Source organism: Cornus florida, unplaced genomic scaffold, assembly GCF_030987335.1.
Source record: "Cornus florida cultivar Cherokee Brave unplaced genomic scaffold, ASM3098733v1 CherokeeBrave_3.0.0_Hap2_Chr11, whole genome shotgun sequence".
In the NCBI taxonomy this organism is placed as follows: Eukaryota; Viridiplantae; Streptophyta; class Magnoliopsida; order Cornales; family Cornaceae; genus Cornus; species Cornus florida.
Genome location: NW_026775581.1, coordinates 31,332,122 through 31,351,830, shown reverse-complemented (window position 1 = coordinate 31,351,830; position 19,709 = coordinate 31,332,122). Strand labels below are relative to the sequence as shown.

Here is a 19,709-nt window from a genome sequence, read left to right as displayed (position 1 = left end):
GCACTAACGCATGAAACTCATATACCACATAGACACCGTGCCAAGAAATATGAACCCACCCTAAAGTCATACTCTAAGCACCGCACAAAATGTAACAAAAAAATCAGAATGATTACACACCAAATAGCTCAATCTATGAGCTAGAAGTCCATGTCATTCGTTTGATAAGAACTAGCCCCCCCAAACAACCCTGGAGCAACCGAGCTCCTCGCCTACTTAGGTCAAAACCCACACAACCATCCATGCTCAACCGCATACTCCTATACAGGTATACATATATATATATATATATATATATATAGTAACCGTGTCCTATACTATGAAACAATCGTGTCCCATCATTTAAAAAAAAACAAAAATTTAAACACCCCGTCTTTCATTTAGAAAAAATACTTGCATAATCATGCCTAATAACCGTCACAAGATCATACAAGACATGCTTCACCTACCATGCTCACTACTTTCCGTTACCACCTAAATCATACTTGTCATCATATCATAATTAATATGTTTTCAATTAGTTATACATTTCTTCGTTATGGCCATATAACACACATTTTCGCAATTAAACACGTAAGCATATGAACACTTAGCAAATAAGCATGCCTTTTAAAACCATAAACACATAAGCAATTAAGCAAGTAAGCATGCTTCTTAGATAACGAACACTTTAACACATAAGCACATAAATAATGTAATCCACCTTCCACACAACTATAGGTAGGCGTCTAACCATCGTCCTACTGGTTTTCGAACTATTGCTCTGATACCAATTAAATTTGTAATGACCTGAACCCGAGGGTCTAAATCGCTAACCGGGTCCTTACTTGAACTCGAGGTAACACTATTGTCCTTTCCTATATCAATACATAATATACGTGCCATCCCAAGGCTTATAAAAAAATAATAATATTTTTTAACAATAATAATAATAATAATAATAAATGAGATCATACCTATAAAATATGTCAAAACAGTCCACTAACCCATTTAAACTTGTGCAGGAGCGTCATCGGCCACTTCCTTCCCGTGACCTGAAAAATGTAATATTATGATGGGGTGAGCCAACCGCTCAGTAGGAAGTGTCTAAGACACACCTCTTATGACTCCATGAATCCACGCAAAGAATAGAGTACAAGTAAACGAGATCATGCCTTAGGAAATAAACAAAGCAACAACAACAACAATAAGAATGCATATAAGTCATCCGACCACCAAATATATAACATATGCCAATGAAATGCAATGACATGCCAATGACACTCCCCGTTTTTGAAATAATTCCGTTTCACCTTTTCAAACTGTTAGTGCAGTCCGACCCATGGCAACTCTATGGCGCCACGAGACGAGGATTGGCCAACTATGCCCAACCATGGCAACTCCAATGCGTCACAGGCCTAGGTAGCTCAAGCTCGCTAGGGTCTCTCCCTAACCTCTCTAGACCACATTAGCTAACGCCACAGACCAATAGGCGACTCTTAGGCGTCTAGGATTTCGCAAACACTTTTCAAAACGTTTTCCCCAAAAATAATTTCTTTTACTTTTTAAAAAACTTCTCCTTTTTTCTTTCCTAATGAATGCATGTATGCAACATGCTTCCAGATACCAATTCAACCATAGGATTTCACACATTCCATTTATATCGTCATCACAATTTAATAGGGATTTCTAAATATTCATTTTCACATACCATAACATCAATTTTCAGAGCAATTAAAATCATGGAGCATATATACATGTCATCCCTAAGCATACTCCTTCATTTCAATATAAATAATCATGTTCATGAACTCAATTAACACATAAAACACATTTGTCATCTTGCATAGATACAACCACAACAACCAAAAACATGATGACTAAAATTAAGCATGCTTAGAGTCAAATTTCAAGGGAAAAATTCACAAGAAACAAAAGAAGTCGTGGATTAAAGCACCCTTACCTCAAATTGAAGAAAAAGCCTCAAAAAATACCCAAAATTGGAAATCCCAAACGGTGGTGAAACGACACTTTGCTCCGATTAAAACTTCGGCCTCGATGCACTCGTCAACTTTGCCTTAAGCGGCAAAACCAAATTCTCGAAGGAAATCTCTAGATCAAGTTTAAACTTGTGGAGAAAAAAGAAAAGAAAAGAAAAGAAAAGAGAATGAGAGAAGTAGGCTACAGAAAGAGAAAGGGAAAAAGAATGATCAGCCAAAATGGCCTTATGGTCGTTAAAATGATATAGCTCGTGGGTCCAACGATTTAAAAATAATATCTTATTAACTTTTAACATTAATACATACACACACACACACACACACACTAATCATTTTACCTCCCACACAATAATTATACATTTAAATAAATATGCATAATAAAACAATGCATGAAATGTAATGGATTCGTGACACAGCCCCCGTCCACAACAACCACGGTAATGAGTTCCACCTGAGACCTCCTGGTCCGAAAAATAGAAAAATGTCGAAATGGCAACCAATGCATTTCCAGCAGTCCTGAATTCAAGGAAATGTCCCAATCAATACTCTAACACACTTGGTACATCCCACGGTGTCGGGCAAACAAAACGAGATAAGACGAAAATGCCCTTGAAAAATCAGAAAATTCCAGAAAATAAAAAATGACAAAAATCGAAAATATTACAGATAGAGGCATATATATAAACATACTATATATATACACACACACATGGAAGATGATAATGGAGGCCATGAGTTTGGATGATTTGTTTGTTGGTGGTGTGGAGGAGTTGGCTTTCACCTAAAATAATAATAATACTCTCTCCGTCCCATATTAGATGTCCTTTATGGGGAGTAGAACTTTTTAAGGGGACATGTACTTATTGCATTGTCCCCTTAAAAAATTACAAAGTTACCCTTTCAAGTTTAAATATATATATAATGAAGTTTGAAATTTTTTAAAATTTTGAGGGTCTTTCATGGAAAGATGTGAAATATGTTGTTTAAACTTGGTAAGTAGACAAGTATTTTGGGACAACCCAAAAAGAAAAGATGGACAACTATTATGGGATGGAGGGAGTAATAATGATGATGATGGTTCTGTAATGTTGTAATTCTAAAATAGTAATACTTAAGGCTGTTATTATCTTTTCCATACATGATAAGGGTAAATTGATCATTTTATAAAATAATTTTGTCGGACAGAAAATAGGATGGGTGTCGTTGAGCATATGCGCCAAACCTTTTGGGAAGTTAAAATAATAAAGGTTAAATAGTCCATCCGTCTGTAATTTGCCTAAACCTCGGGGGAGGGGTTAAGTTTTTTATTTATTAGTACTCCAAACATGTCCTGCTTGGGGATTCTAAGTTTTTATAATATAAAATTTTAATAGTTTTTTATTGTATTGATAAGAGTAAAGTTTCAACTATACCCTTCCTAAAAGATAAAATAGTACTCTTTAATTAGTGCACTTATTTAGTTAAAAGCATAATTTGGGAATGTTATTAGTAAAAGTATAGTAAGGATGAGTTTTTTGAAACTGATGGAATATTATTTCAAATGAGAGCATAATTTAACATTTGATTAATAATGTTTTAAATTGCTTTGCAATTTTTCTTTTAACTTTGTAGATTTAAACTCATCCTTATTTCTTTGTGAACATTTCATAACTTACCTACCTCACCTTCATTAAGAACTTGTGTTTATTTTCAAATTGGTATCTTCTTCCCTATGTCTAACGGAAACGATAATTGTATATGCAGATTATCAGCCTTAGCTATCCGGAAAATCATAAATATGTCATGGTACACAACATTCAGCAACATAAATTATATGTATGTGTATATATATATAGTAGTACCAATTTCACTTATTTAACGTCAATCTGTTTTTATGAACGTCAATCTCAAGCCCGATGGTGGTGCTGGATGGGCCGCGGTGGAGCAGCAGTTCAATGAACTCACTACTGATGGTGGTACTGGATGGGCCGCGGTGGAGAAGCGGTTCAATGAATTTACTGCTTCTTCCGCCGATGGCTTACTTCCTCGTTCTCTCTTCTGCGAATGCATCGGAATGAATAAGGGGTCAAAAGAGTTTGCAGGTGTGCTCTTCGATGCACTAGCCCGGAGACGGAATATAGTTGGTGATTCAATCAACAAGGCACAGCTAAAAGACTTTTGGGACCAAATTTCGGATCAGAGCTTTGACACTAGGATTCAAACCTTCTTAGACATGTAAGAAACAAGAAAATCCATTGAATACTGTCTATTTATTAATCATTTCATTGAGGATGAAATGTAACCAGTTGGCAAATTATTTCAGGGTTGATAAAGATGCAGATGGAAGAATCGGTGAAGAAGAAGTCAGAGGGGTACAATTATATATACTGCCTTCGGCCTTCATTAATAACTCGTGTCTTCTCTATATCTACCTGAAAGAATAATTTGTATATGCAGATTATCAGACTTGGTGCTTCTGCCAACAAGCACAGATTAATCCAGACACACGCCGAGGAATATGCAGCCTTGATCATGGAAGAATTAGATCCAGAGAATCATGGATACATCAAGGTACACAACATTAAGCAACATAATTTTACAAATAATACCAACTTCACTGATTGAACTAGGAATCAATCAGTTTTTATGAACGTCAATCTCTTAAAATGTTGTCACAGATAGAAAACTTGGAGATGCTATTGTTGCAAGCTCCGAACCACTCTGCAAGAGGAGAAAGCCGGAACTTAAGCCAAATTCTGAGTCAGAATCTTAAGCCTACTCAAGATAACAATCCCTTAACGAGATGGTATCAGGACTTCAAGTATTTCTTGCAGTACAAGTGGCAGAGGGTTTGGATTATAGCACTCTGGATTGGGGTTATGTTGGGGCTATTTGCCTACAAGTTTGTGCAGTATCGAAATAGAGCTGCATACGAGGTCATGGGTCATTGTGTTTGTATGGCAAAAGGCGCAGCTGAGACCCTCAAGTTGAACATGGCTCTTATTTTACTACCAGTCTGCCGAAACACCATCACCTGGCTCAGAAACAAGACCAAACTAGGAGTCGCTGTTCCATTTGATGACAACCTCAATTTCCACCAAGTAATTTTAATCCCTATATTTATTATATTCAAGTAAGTTGTAAAGGGTTGTTGCTGAAAATGGCGGTTTTTCTTTTAGGTAATAGCAGTGGCAATTGCAATTGGGGTGGGGATACATGGGATTTATCATTTAGCGTGTGATTTTCCTCGCCTTATTGACGAAGATCATGAGAAATATGATGAGCTGATGAAGCAATATTTCGGGGACCAGCCTTCAAGTTACTGGCATTTCGTAATGGGAGTGGAGGGGGTGACAGGGATTGTGATGGTAGTGTTGATGGCAATAGCCTTTGCACTCGCGTTGCCATGGTTGAGGCAAGGCAAGCTCAATATGCCCAAACCTCTCAAAAAACTCACCGGCTTCAACGCCTTCTGGTATTCACACCACCTCTTCGTTATCGTGTACACTCTTCTCATCGTGCATGGCATCAAGCTTTACTTGACCCATGAATGGTACAAGAAAACGGTTAGTGTCTCGTCATCTTCCATCTCAATCCATACTTATTTATTTGTTCTCATGATGATATGAATCTTGTAATCTACACCGCCCTTGGCATTGGCAGACCTGGATGTACTTGGCAGTTCCAACTATGCTATACGCGGGTGAAAGATTCATTAGAGCATTTAGATTGAGTATCAAGCCTGTCAAGATCCTAATGGTATACCATTTAGTCGTCTGTGTACATTTGTGTATATATATATACACACATATATTTATGCCTATTTATATGCCTGAATTTATGTTCACATTGAACTATGAAGGTGGCTGTTTATCCCGGAAATGTTTTGGCACTTCACATGTCAAAGCCTCAGGGCTTCAAATACAAAAGTGGACAATACATGTTTGTCAAATGTGCTGCTGTTTCTCCATTTGAGTGGTAGGTGGTCTTTACCATATATGTATATAATAATTATAATAATAATTTGTTGTTGGTACTTTTAATAATTTGTTTGTATTTTTTAACCAAGTATAATATTATTGTGTGAATATATTGAACTATTTCTCCAATATAATATCCTAAAATGTACCTTACTCTTTTTGGTGGCTTTCTCATTAAACAGGCACCCATTTTCTAGTACCTCAGCCCCGGGAAATAACTACCTGAGTGTTCATATCCGCACTCTTGGCGATTGGACACGACAACTCAAAACTGTATTCTCACAGGTGAGGTTTTTTTTATTCTAATATAAGCTAGCAAGATAAGAATTCATAATTATGGAAATTGTTTGGTAAATTATATAGAATTTTAAAAAATAAAAAATCTGAGAAATATTTTATACCATATTTATAAGTAAACTCTACATGTTTTTTATTAGGTGTGTCAGCCACCAGTTAGTGGGAAAAGTGGTCTTCTCAGAGCAGACCGTTTGCGAGGAGAGAACAATCCAAAGTAATTTCGGTGTGTCATTCATACGATATTTTATGAATAAAAAAAAAAATCAAAGAAATTGCATATAAATAATGTCATCACATATGACTAAAGCATTGATAACAAACATGTGCTGATGTGCACCATCCTTTAATGGGCTAGCACTAACTATGAATGGGCAAGAATTAAAGTGCATGTTGTCATTTTCATATAGTGTTGGACATCCTCTTGAACAGACATTTATCCATTTTTATATATCTTTTTAAGAAAGAAATCGAACAAGTTTTTGGAAGTAGGACAAATTATGTTTAGTGGACGTGGAATACTCGGATAATTACTGTTATGTTCAACCTCATCTTATTCGTTGGACGAGGTAAGCAGCTTCTCTCACCTCATTTCACAACAAGCACTTCCTTTAGTTCTTAATTAGTGTCCGATTGATGGATTGATTGATCGTCAAAAAGGTTAATATACAATTTTTGAATAGTGTTGATGATTAAAGACATTACATATTTTTTTGAAAAATTAATCTTTCATGCTTTTAAAACTATAGCAAGGGCTCCACCCAACTATCACTAGCATGACTATTTAACAAATATGATGGTGATGATTATTGATTGATTGATCGACAGTCTTCCAAGAGTGTTGGTTGATGGTCCGTACGGAGCACCAGCACAAGACTACAAGAAATACGAAGTGGTGTTGCTAATAGGGTTAGGAATCGGGGCAACACCGATGATCAGCATTGTGAAGGACATTGTGAACAACATGAATGGAGTGGCTGGCGGAGGCAACACCCCGCCAACTTCTAGTCCCATGACACAAAAGCAAAAGGCCGGATCAGGGAGTACTGGTGGCAGTAATTTCAGGACAAGAAGGGCATACTGCTACTGGGTTACAAATGAACGAGGCTCATTTGAATGGTTTAAATGTTTGACGAATGAGGTTGCTGAAATGGATCATGAGGGAGTGATAGAGATGCACAACTATTGCACTAGTGTCTACGAAGAAGGTGACGCTCGCTCGGCTCTCATTGCCATGCTTCAGTCACTCAACCTTGCCAAGAATGGCGTCGATGTTATCTCCGGTACCCGTGTCAAGTCCCATTTCGCCAAGCCTAATTGGCGCAATGTCTACAGAGGCATTGCTCTCAATCACACCGATGCTAGAGTTGGTAAGTCTCACTAGCTAATACTAAAACCTAATCTATTATATATGAGTTATCATAACCCTCTATGGTTTTAAATTTCCCTTCATTTTTCTTTCAACTGGATTGTTTTAGGGCTCATATTTATAACTTTTGTTGAAAGTGAACCTTGACACAGCAGTAAAGTAACTAAAATGTGACCTGTAGGCACCCATTCGAAACAGGAAACAATCTCATCACATATGGGTACAAAGTTTTGTATATCTGACCCTCCACTGCTCTTGTAATGACGGAAGTCTCGAATACTAGACTACCCCTTATTTATAATTTATAATTTATGTTCCATACAAAAAGATGCCACGGACTCTGACCAAGAAAATGTAGGTAATAGAAGTATGTAGGAGGAAAGCCAAGTATGTATAGAATGCATATATATTTTCTCTTTACGTATAGCGTTTTTGATGTTTCCCAAGCGCGCATTTAAAGCTTTTGTTAAAAAAAATAATAAAATTTTTAAAAAAGTTCTATACTTTTTGTCATTTCATTAAAAGGATGTTAACCACTTCTATACAAGAACATGTTACCACATGCTTTAACTAATATGATGTAGTAGGTAATAGAAATACGAGCGTGTTTCTTAAGCCGCCCATGTATAAAATGCAGAGTATTTCACTTTCTATTTCTTTCCACGAGATCATTTGAGGATTCACATATAGAGCTTCTGCCTTATGTAAAAAACAATAAAAAGTAAATAGAAAAAAGAAAAAGGAAAAAAGAAAGCACACAGTAGTGGTAGTGCCTTTTGTTAATGGTGATAGCAATTATAATATCAAGTTTATGTTACAATTGAATTACACATTATATCTTTTAGTCTTTTGAAATACGTAATAACACGAATTTCTTTCATCTTGGGAGTTTTAGGTTTCACATCCAGTACTTGAAATATTTTCTTTCTTTCTTTGTAATTTTGTACAAAGATATGTTGTCACCTACTTTGACCAATTTATATATTTTATTTCTTTCAACAAGATTTTTAAGGTTTCATATTCATAGCCTGTCTCCAACTGGAATTTTTTTTCTTCACTTTGTCATTTCCATACATGTGTATAGCAGTGGTAGTGCATTTTTTTCTTCACTTTCTGTCATTTCCACTTTATGTTTAGTATTATAATTTTAATGGAGTTGGTCCTTTGGAAAACGCAGGGGTGTTTTACTGTGGGGCACCAGCACTTACAAAGGAGCTAAGAAAGTTAGCATCAGATTTCTCTCACAACACCTCCACCAAATTTGAGTTTCATAAAGAAAACTTTTGACCTCCCTCAATGGAAGACAAATAAGATTTGAAGCAGCAGTAGATCCGACCAATCTCTCCTATGTAAAGCTAAAGTTGGTGTTCTTAATTGGTTTTCTAGTGCTACTTTTACAGCATGAGTTTGCAATTATTAAACTTGGATATATAATTGTCCCACCACCAATCTCTCCTATGTGACATATGATGAGTGAAAGTAGATGCAAGCAGGCAGAAGATAGTGGAATTGGGAATGGTCCTGTTTGGATTGGTGGCCAACTTCCACTAAACTTGGATAAGGTATAAGTTCTTCCAGTAAACGTGGATGAGGTAGAAGCCGTTTTGGGATGAACAAAATATGTCATCCTTCCGTCAGTATAACTAGTTGTAATACAATTCTAGGTATTTGTTGATTCATAGGAGGCATAGAGATGTGCTTAGTTAATGGGTGGGTGAAATTGGAAATTTACCAACCACCAACCTAAAGGTTGTTCGCATGAACTTTAGCTGAAATAATTCGTTGATAGAGAGAGAGAGGAGCTACGAACTTTACCAAGCCCATGGTGGGAGGGTACAGAAGGCTCAAAAGCGATTTCACGTAGATGTCGATAATACCAAGCCATGTTTAAGGGCAATTAAAATTGTTAATAATTTTCTCTATTTTTATCTAATTTATTATAATAAATGATAAAAATTTAACTGATTTTATTAAAAAATCAAAAGGATTGTTTCATTCAAATTCCATTTTTGTTCCAAATATTTTTGGTTCTAAAATTTTTTGTTTCTGTTTGTGGTTCAATACCCATTATACCCGGTTAAAATTGTTTGATAAGATCCATTTTTTATTTCAAATTATTTCATCTGTTTTTACCATTTCAGCTAGATTTTCTAATTCTATATTCATTCTTTCCATTTTTTTCATTTCTGTTTCTGTAAATAATGAGATGCCTCAATTTTAGATTTTATAAAATTGTTTGATAATTTTTTTTTTTTTTTTGGGGAATCGGTGCTTATGTCATTACTCTTTTGCGACTCTAGTCAGGTTGAATCGATGTACTCAAAAATTCTCTCATATTCTTGTTTCATCAAGTTAGTAATATAACTTGTAAAAATTCCACTGTTTTGTAGGGTACATCACAAACTAAAAGGAAGAGAATGACTGTTCCACTTAAGAGGATCCTATTTCTACTCCAATCAGTTAGAAAGTGGTGCGTCCTACCACTATTAAATGGTGAAACAAACCACTCTTGTGAATAGTTGATTAGCGAGAAATTAGATGATTAAGTCAATTAATTACAAAATGCAACGCAACTCATTATTTACATAAACAGAAATGAAAAAATTCGAGGAAGTGTATCCTATCAGACTAATCCATCTATGTATATGTACTTTATAATAAATAAAATATACTCCGTATAATATAAAATTGTTAAAATAAAAGGAGAAATAACAAAAAGGAGAAATGTTATTTCTTCTTGTTTGTTTGTTGCCTATGCATTGTTATCCATTGAATAACGTAAATTTTGCTTACTCTACATTATCCAACAACTAAAGTATTGGTGGCTTATAATAAATTAGGGTTGTGCTATTCGAATCGAATAACCTATTCCAATTGTTGGAGAAAATATATTAAATCTGAGGATCTTTTGACATGTGGTATTACTCTTAGGCTGTGTGAAATTGTAGTCTTAGAATTGAAATTTGTGAAATTAAAGAAATTTTAATTTAATTTTATTAATTATTTTTCTTCAATTTCACAAATTTTAATTTTAAAACGAACACAGTCAATAAAAATTTTACATTTTCTTTAATAATAAAAAGGGGAAAGTTTTTGAGAGAGATGAGGACGTACTTTTCATTGGGAGGGGGTTATTGTATATTTCCCCAGTTGAACAACTTGAACCTCCTGCACCAAGGTTCATTGTTATTCGATCAATAATCAGTTTTTAATAAATTAAGTGAATTTATTTACTTGATCAGCTTCTTTGGATCAAGTAAATATTGAGAATGGAATTAATGTGTGGAACGCATTAGCTTAGGCGCAGTACATATATAACTGACAAACAGTACAAGAAACTCAAAGAAGAATTAGGTATATATACAAATATATATATAGGCACTACACACATTAATTTTCAAACTCTGCCTTTAGATAAGTTCATGAAACCCCTTCTTACACACACATATATATACAGTTATACACACATCAATTTTCAGACTATGCTAAAAACCCTAAACCCCTTCTTAGACTTCTTTTGGTCAAGTTATGACTGGGTCCTTAGAGTTGGGTGCTTTGCGAGATGTGACGTGGGATAATTCCCAATATGAGCAGTGCTAACTAAAATTTAAGATGTGATCTTAAATCTGATGTGGCAATAGTTAAATAGACATTAATGTCCTATATTTAAATACACTTTATTCTTTTATGCATTTGTGTTTCCTACTTCAGCAAACTAATCGAATTGTCAATTGAAGAAAAAAGAAATAACAAACGATTAAACTATGTTTCTCTCTCTACCTCTAATTTGTTTTTCACTAGTAATATTTTTCATTATATATACAAGTGTATATATTTATATATATTATCTTCTGCACTTTCTATATTTTCCAACTCCTCTATATCTTTGTTAAGTATTTTATTAAAATTTAATTGTAATCAGAAAATATCAAATCAAAACACAATTATAAAAAGTTTTAAATGAATTATGTAAATTAGCGTTCTTATTCATGAGGAAAAAATCACTCATTCATAGTAAAATTGAAGCTACTACTTTTAATTATTTAAAGATTCAAGATAAAATCACAAATCAAAATTCGTGAACTATAACATTTTCCTTTTAAATATAGCCGCACACGTGTGACCCAAAAATTTATCAACGTAACAGTGAGAAGCTAAATGGTGAATATTGAATAACGCTATTGAATAATGCTCAAATATTTTGTGAAGGGAGTTGATATTGGAACTCCAATAATGTACTTTAACGACCCACTCTTTACAACATTCCTTTAACTGATGAAAAATAACTTTATCCGTGACTTCCTCATCACCTCCAATTATTTCTTCAAATGCCTCACATTCTCTAACTTCTAGTTCATGTAGTTTTGGAAGACATCTTGCACTGGATGCGGAGAACAAATACTTTATTGATCTACAACTGCTAACTTGTAATACTCTCAACTTACCAAAAGAACCCAATGGAGATAGTCCATGAGTTTTTGAACTCCATTTGGGTTTACCAAGTAGATGTTCCATGTCCTCACATCCCCAAACTATAAGTACCTTCAAATCTAAAAACCACTTCCATCTCTGTCGCGAAGCATCTTCTTTTTTTTTTTTTGAAAGGTAAATTGAATTTATTGAAAATAAAACTGTACAGCCCCAAAGGAAGAAGGCTCAAAAAAAGCCCAAAAGAAAATTACAAAGACAATCCAAAGATAACAAGCCCAAAGGCGAAAAACCAAGACAAAGTTGGGGACATTGGAGGCCGTTACCAGCAGATCCACATTCCGGTCAGCGCATGGAGGAAACCTCCACATTTAGGTGTCCGGCAGCTTTGTTAGAGGATGCAAAACAAAGCACGGCAGATTCCATTCTTCAATAATCTGTCTTTCGGTGGTAGAATCCTTAATGGAGGTAGATAGGAGTTTAGTTCTTACTGAGTCCAATGTGAGATGGAGGAGTGAGTTCTGTGACAATGTTTTCCCCATGAAGATCCTCCGATTATACTCTGCCCAAACATTGTAGACCAAGGAAGCCAATGCCAATCTTGAGATTGAGCTACTGTGAGAAGAACCTTTACCTTTCCAATGGTAAGCCGCCCAAGAAATCAAACTTGACCAATTTGTTAGTTGGAAATAGAACCCATAACGCGTTTGTATAAAGGTCCACAAGGGTTTAACAAATGAACACATGAAGAAAAGGTGGCCATGAGATTCCAGAGCATTGTTACAGAGAACATAAGTGACCGAGTCAATGTGTGAAGTGCATTTTCTGTCCAAGGTTGGAAGTCTTTGCTTGATAGTAATCCACAGTGTAAACGCATGCTTTAGAATTAATGGTTTCCCCCAAGCTAAGTGAGCCCATGGTAAAGTCGCCAAGTGCCTGTTAAGAAACTTCATGGTTAGTGCAATTGAGAACTCTCTAGAAGAGGATGGAATCCAAGTGAGCTTGTCCTTGTTCTGGGAGCTTAGTGATGGCAGTCTATTTGTAAGGTGTAATTGTGGACGGATATTTGTGATGGAGAAGGGAAAAACCCAGGTTGAATTGGTGATGAAGGAGCCAAGTTTGGTTGTGGTGTCATAAGAAGTGCTGTTGAGGAGAAATGAGTTGATGAAGAGGGCCAAAGCAACACCAATTGTCAAACCAGAAATTAATGCTTTGTCCATCCCCAATTTCTAGGTTGACAAGGGGTTGAAAAGCTGGCCTGCGGTGGAGAAGCTTCCTCCAAGACCAGGAGCACTGGCTAGGAGTGGTGACTTCCCAAAGGCTTCTTCCTCTAAGGAGGTAAGTGTTAACCCACTGAACCCATAGCATATCTTTAGACTTAAACAAGTGCCAAATGCGCTTCATTATTGCAACCTTGTTCCAAGAATGCAAGTTAGGTAGATCCAAACCACCTGCCCTTTTAGGGAGACAGCAAAACCTCTAAGCCACCTTTGTTTTTATCCTCTTGAGTTTAGGACCAGACCACAGGAATGCCCCAAATATTCTAATTAATTGATTGATGGTGCTACTTGGAAGGATGAACTTAGAACTCCAATAGGTTTGAGTGGAAAATAAAACGGCTCTGGCAAGTTGCAGCCTACCTGCAAAAGATAGATCCCTACTGGTCCAATGAGATATTCTTGATGTAATCTTATCAATCAGAATTCTGCAGTCAGTGGATTTAAGCATGGTAGAGATAAGGGGGACTCCCAAGTATCTCACAGGTAGGGTACCCTTCTAAATTCCTATGAATGAGGTAATGCTTTGGATTATAGACTCATCAACACCTGAAAAAAAAAGTTGGCTCTTGTTGAAGTTGATTTGCAATCCTGAAAGCTGAGAGAAAGTATCCATAACAAGCTTAAGGGTCTGAATTGAGGGTAAGCTGCAATGTGAAAGGAGAATCAAATCATTTGCAAATATCATATGTGAGAGAGACATTTTCTTGCATCTCCAGTGATACTTAAAGGGCCCAAGGAGTGTGACTTTGCTAACAATGGCTGAAAACACCTCCATTACAATAACTAAGAGAAATAGTGACAGTGGATCACCTTATGTAACACCTTTGATTCCTCTGAAATAGCCATTGAATTCACCATTAAAAGAGATAGTAAAGGAAGGAGTAGTAAGATAAGAATGAATCCAGGCTATGAAGGTTGGTGGGAAACCAAAAAGCTTTAAGGATTCAATGAGGAATTCCTAAGAAACAGAGTCAAAGGCTTTTTTAAGGTCAATTTTAAGGGCACATCTTGGAGAATTCCCTTGTCTATGGTATCCATTGAGGAGCTCTTGAGCCAAAAGTATGCTGTCATCAATGGTCTTACCCTGAATAAATGCAGATTGAGAGGGACCAATGATGTGAGGAAGTATGGGCTTAAGCTTGTTTGCCAAAAGCTTGGATATGCATTTGTAGATTGTAGAACAGTAAGAGATGGGCCTATAATCATTTATGGAAGAGGGGTTAGGAACTTTAGGCACCATAGAAATGGAGGAGCTGTTAACCTCTCTAAGTAACTTGCCATTAAGGAAAAACTCTTTAATTGCAAGAGTGACATCATGCCCAATGACAGACCAAGCCTTCTTAAAGAAAAATGCATTAAAGCCATCTGGTCTAGGTGTCTTTCCACTATGCAGTGAGAACATACAAAGCTTTATTTCTTCATCAGTTGGAATAGATGAGAGTGTGGAGATAAAGTGGGATGGAACTGATGAATGGATGTATGGTTCAAAGAATGCCATACCTGGGTATGGATGAAGATCCATACCAAGAACTTTGTGAAAATGAGCAGCAACTGCATCTTTGATAGCTACCTCAGTGTCATGTAAGACCCCATCAGAGGATGTGAGGGATGTAATCTTGTTCCTATTGTACCTTGAAGACATACTTTTGTAAAAGAAAGAAGAGTTAGAGTCACCTTCTTTAAGCCACTGAACTCTGGATTTTTGCTTATAATTAGATTCCTCAGTGGTTTGAAGGCTTGAGTATAATGATATAAGTTGTTTATCTTGAGCTCTTAGTGCACCATCATTAGGGGCAGAATCAAGTGCTATCTGGCATGTGAAAAGTGATTCCTTCACTGAGTGGATTTCATCCTGAATAGCAGTCACAATTTTTGAAAACTTCTGCTTAAGGGGATGTTTGAGACTCTTAAGTTTGGAAAGGACTTGAAACATTGTATGGCCATGAACTTGAGTACTCCACACTAACTGAAGAAGTTGAAGAAAATCATCATTGTTACCCCATTGGTTAAAAAACCTGAAGGGCACCTTCCTTTATAGTTTGGGCTTGCCAAGGGTGATTAGCATTGGACTATGATTAGAAATTCCAGGTGGTAAAAACTCACAGTGGGAAAGGGGAAAAGAATGATTCCAAAGGTTATTAATGAGCACCCTATCAAGTTTTTTGAAATGTTTGAGGTCCCAGGGCTCTTGTTTGTCTAAGTGTGGAATAAGCCAGAGAAGTGAAGATCTTCTAAATTAGAGTCATAAAGGCAATTCCTGAAGTCAAACATTGGCTTGGTGGTCTTCTTAGAGCCACCATAATTTTCACCAGCAACTTTGATAATGTTGAAGTTTCCTCCAAGAATCCAGGGAGATGAAGAGAAGGTTGATGAATGGCTAACAATGTCAGCCCGGAGAGTTTCTCTTTCGTGTGCATCATTTACTCCATAAATAAAGGAGATGTAAAAAGAAGTTCTACAGCTGAGGATAGTAACATGGCAATGGATAGCTTGTCTTGAACAACTGAGAACATGAATATCAATTGAATTTGGCCTCTACAAGACCCAAATTCTTCCAAGTGGTGAAAATTGATAGCTATGTAATAACCTCCAACCCTTTGCAATGGCATTGTGGACTATATCAACATTAGTGAGCTGCACTTTGGTTTCAATAATGGATACAATATCGATCCTTCTATCAATGAGAAGATTTTTAACTTCTTTCTACTTTAAGGGGCAATTAAGTCCGCTTATATTCCACATAGTTAATGATACCATTTGATGGAATTGAAGAAATTGGAGCTTGGGAATAAATTCACTCTCTGAGAAGTAGACTTCTTGACATTTTTAACATTTCTAACATGTTTCTTCTTTAACTTGCAACCAAGCTTGGTGCTCTTCTTATTCAAGACTGCAGGGAGGCTTTGGATGGAATCAGACTCTGAGAAACTTGAGTTGCCCTCATCTGTGGGAGGTAAAAGATGTGTAGAAACAACACAATTGAGTGTATTGGTCTCAGGAAAGGTAGTGGGATCAGAGATTGCATCAGTGGCTTCATTGGATTCAGTAGCTTCAGGGGAGATGGGTGAGTATTCGAGCTGAGTGGGATGATAATGGCTAAGGTCGATAGTGAGATTTTCATTGGGTTTAAAGTAGTGAGTGATGACATTTTGGCCCTTATGAAGCGGGGTACCCGGATGTGATGCCTTAGTTTTCTTAGTTGGTGATAGGTTAGGAATTAAATCTTTTTAGAAGGATAGTTTTGAGATGGGAACCACTTGCCATTCAGTTGAGGGTTGGGGAGGTTTCTCAATAGGGGGACTCATATGGCAGGATTTCCTGGAGTGTCCAAAACAATTGCAGTTGTAGCAAATAGATGGGCAGCCCAAATATTTAACATGGACATCAACAATCTTCCCCGAATTGAGATGAAGTTTGAGAGAAGATGGAAAATCTGAATCAGCTTTAACTTCCACATACACCTTGGCAAATCTTGTTTTCCTCCTACTTTCAGTAATGGGATCAGCAAACAATGGATGTCCAATGCTACTTAAAACATAACTAAACCCAGGGCCAGTCTAGAAATGTAATGGGAGGCCATAAAGCTTAAGCCAAATGGGAATTGATGAATGATTTTGCCTACGAAAACCTGGCTCCCAAGATGAAATGAAGATTGGTTTGTTGGCAAAGAACCAAGGGCCCTCGGATAAAATGGTACTGCATTGCTCAGAAGATGAGAAATAAAACTCGAAGATACCCTTTTTAGAGCTGGTTACCTTAAGAAGTCCCTTGTTGAACCAGAGTTCATTAGAAATATCTTTTGTCATTCCAAAAGGAAGACTTTTATGGACAAAGTAACCCATTAGGCTTGATTTCATGAGAGAAAGACCAACAAGTTCAATCTCAGGAGGTGGGACAATGGTACCCTTTGGTGGAGCAGCATGTTACACAAAGGATAAAGGATTTCCGGTACATGGCTATTGTACAATAGTTGCCTAAGAAGGTGAGGTAGGAGGCGTGTTATTGGTTGTGATATGGTGGGGTAAATGTCGACCATTAGGTAAAGATGTGAGGGCAGTGGTAGTAGTAGTGGGTGGGAAATGGTCAGTAGGTTGCATGGTTGGAATGGATGTGGGATTGGAAATGCTAGTGTGGGTCATAGTAGGTAAGTTAATGGTAACCATAGCATCAATGGTAGCATCGGTATTAGGTACTGCACAGGTTGTAGAAAATGGGAAGGGACCTTGTAGAGTAGGTGAAAAGATGGTGGAGGCCTTACCTGTTGTGAGGTGGACCAACTTTGAATTTGAATTCAAATTTGAACCTGGTTTTTCAGACCGTTGACTGATGTGATGGCTGGTAGTATGGTTGCCAGAGTTGGAGCATCGCCGTGGAGCCTGGAGCACTGGCCAACATTGACCTTCCTCAGCTACAGTGATGTGAAGTGGTGGGTCTGGATGAGTCTCCCACCTTGGGTTGTAGTGGCCAACCTCAGTTTGTAGATGTGGATAAGTGTCTTGCCTTGGGCTACATTCACCTTCTTCAATACCCTTTTCCGGATCAACAAGTGGAGGAAGGTAATGGTTGAGAGCAATGATAAGGTCACTAAGTTTGCTATATCTGGCTCTCAAGTCAGCTTGACATTTGAGACCATGCCCAATAATATCTCTGAGCCACTCAACCGCCTCAAGAAGATAGGAGTATTTGAAATTACTTTTGTACTCAGCAAGTTCAAATCTTAACGTAAAGATTTCATCAATCATAGCTTGTTTGTTGTTCGGGTCAATATCAGCAAGGACATTGTTGTGATCATCAATGAATCGAGACGTACTAGTTTGGTGTGTGGTAGTAGAGAATATGACTTTCTTTGGATTAGGAGGCCGCGGTGGTTTGCGTTGGTTATGCATTGTGGACTGAACAAGTTTAGCTGAGATAATGGTAGAGGTTGCTTGCTTTTTGAGAATGGATAGGGGAAGTTTATCATTCGTATCATGGGGATTGATTGGTAGAAATGGTGGTTTTAGATGATTTGGGAGTGGATTTTGGAGAGATGGACGTGAAGATGGATTGGAATAAGGGTGAAGACAGGGTGGAGGGTGGAAAGAGGGTGGAGGGTGGAGGTGCCATTTTCTAGTTCTATTTGTTTTTCTCCTAATTCACAAAAGCATCCTCTTTAAACCTTCCAAATCATCCAAAAATAGTACTTCAGCTTTCGTAATCAAAACGTCAAGCCCATCCATCGAAGGAATACCACCAAGTCCCAAGACCTTTGTTTCTTTGTATTGGTGAAGCACTGAATAATTATTAGACCCAAACCATATTTTATATTACGTTAACAACTGCAAGGTGGGAAGGTTCTTGCGCAGTCGTAAGAAGACATCTGTTGGTATATAAATATGTGAGGCGGTTAAGCTAGTCACAGAATTTATCTCAACAATGCCTTTCAAAGATGAAAACCAACTAACATATCAAAATTTTTAGTACTACTTGATATGCCCTCGATCAAAAGAATCTTTAAATTTTTGTTCATTTCAGAAGTTTGTTTGTTTGTTTGTTTTTTTTTTTTTTTAGAAATTAAAACAATTCACTCACGCACAATTAAGGCTTGAAACCCTTAATCTCTATTTAAAAAATGAGGAATTGATATTGCTAAGCCGTTTTAAAAAAAGTTTTAACTTCAAGATTATATAATTCAAAAATAAACTTAGGTAACCCTTAATTTTGGATCCGTAAAGCAGTTGAATCAGAAGAGTATTTTTTATGTAAAGATGATACATACCACATGCATGGTCCATATATTTACAAAATCAATACAATAAAATCTTTTGTTCCCCCAACTTTTCCGGTCTCGTTAATGAGTGTTGGCTTCCTGAGATGGTTGATCATTTTGAAATATATATGCACAAATTACCAAAAGAAAAAAAAAAATTAAGAAATGGCTAATCAGAAGAGGTCACATAAGCATGAAAAATTATATAAATTAAAATATTGTCACACAAACAAATGGACAAATTTGGTTGGGCATTCACAAAATTTTCCTAGATTAATCAACAAAAAAAAAAAAAGGAGATCCAAAGAAGCTGATCAAGTAAATATAATCTTTTCCTCCGTTGCAATAGAGAGAGATCAGAATTAGTCCACTATATGAAATTTTCCAAAGGTGGAGGCAGGTAAGTGCAGTTGCAATGGTTGGAGAGAGAGAGAGAGAGAGTTCTAACAAACAAGATTCCAATTAAGTTACTTAAAGTGGTTCTGGAACAAATTATGTTCAATGGTATGGGAAATGCTGGAGTTGGCAACATATGAGGTTTTACCGAGAGCTGCTAAACTTGAACCTGTGTTTTTGAAATACTAAAAAGAATCTAGTTGACTTTGTGAGCACAAGGAGAAGTACTCAAGCCAATGAAAGATTGCTTGTAAC

At 36.6% G+C, this 19,709-nt stretch overlaps 1 protein-coding gene across 1 annotated transcript; it reads left to right on the top strand.

The window, feature by feature from the left end:
* Positions 1 to 3,630: 3,630 nt before the first annotated feature.
* LOC132285796 (respiratory burst oxidase homolog protein C-like) lies at positions 3,631 to 9,043 on the top strand. The gene is made up of 11 exons (XM_059788022.1): positions 3,631 to 4,193; positions 4,282 to 4,330; positions 4,416 to 4,529; positions 4,637 to 5,059; positions 5,138 to 5,524; positions 5,622 to 5,717; positions 5,821 to 5,936; positions 6,121 to 6,223; positions 6,376 to 6,449; positions 7,061 to 7,602; positions 8,779 to 9,043. Exons 1-11 carry the CDS (start codon positions 3,853 to 3,855, stop codon positions 8,886 to 8,888), a joined length of 2,355 nt encoding a protein of 784 aa, XP_059644005.1. The 5' UTR covers positions 3,631 to 3,852; the 3' UTR covers positions 8,889 to 9,043.
* Positions 9,044 to 19,709: the final 10,666 nt, after the last annotated feature.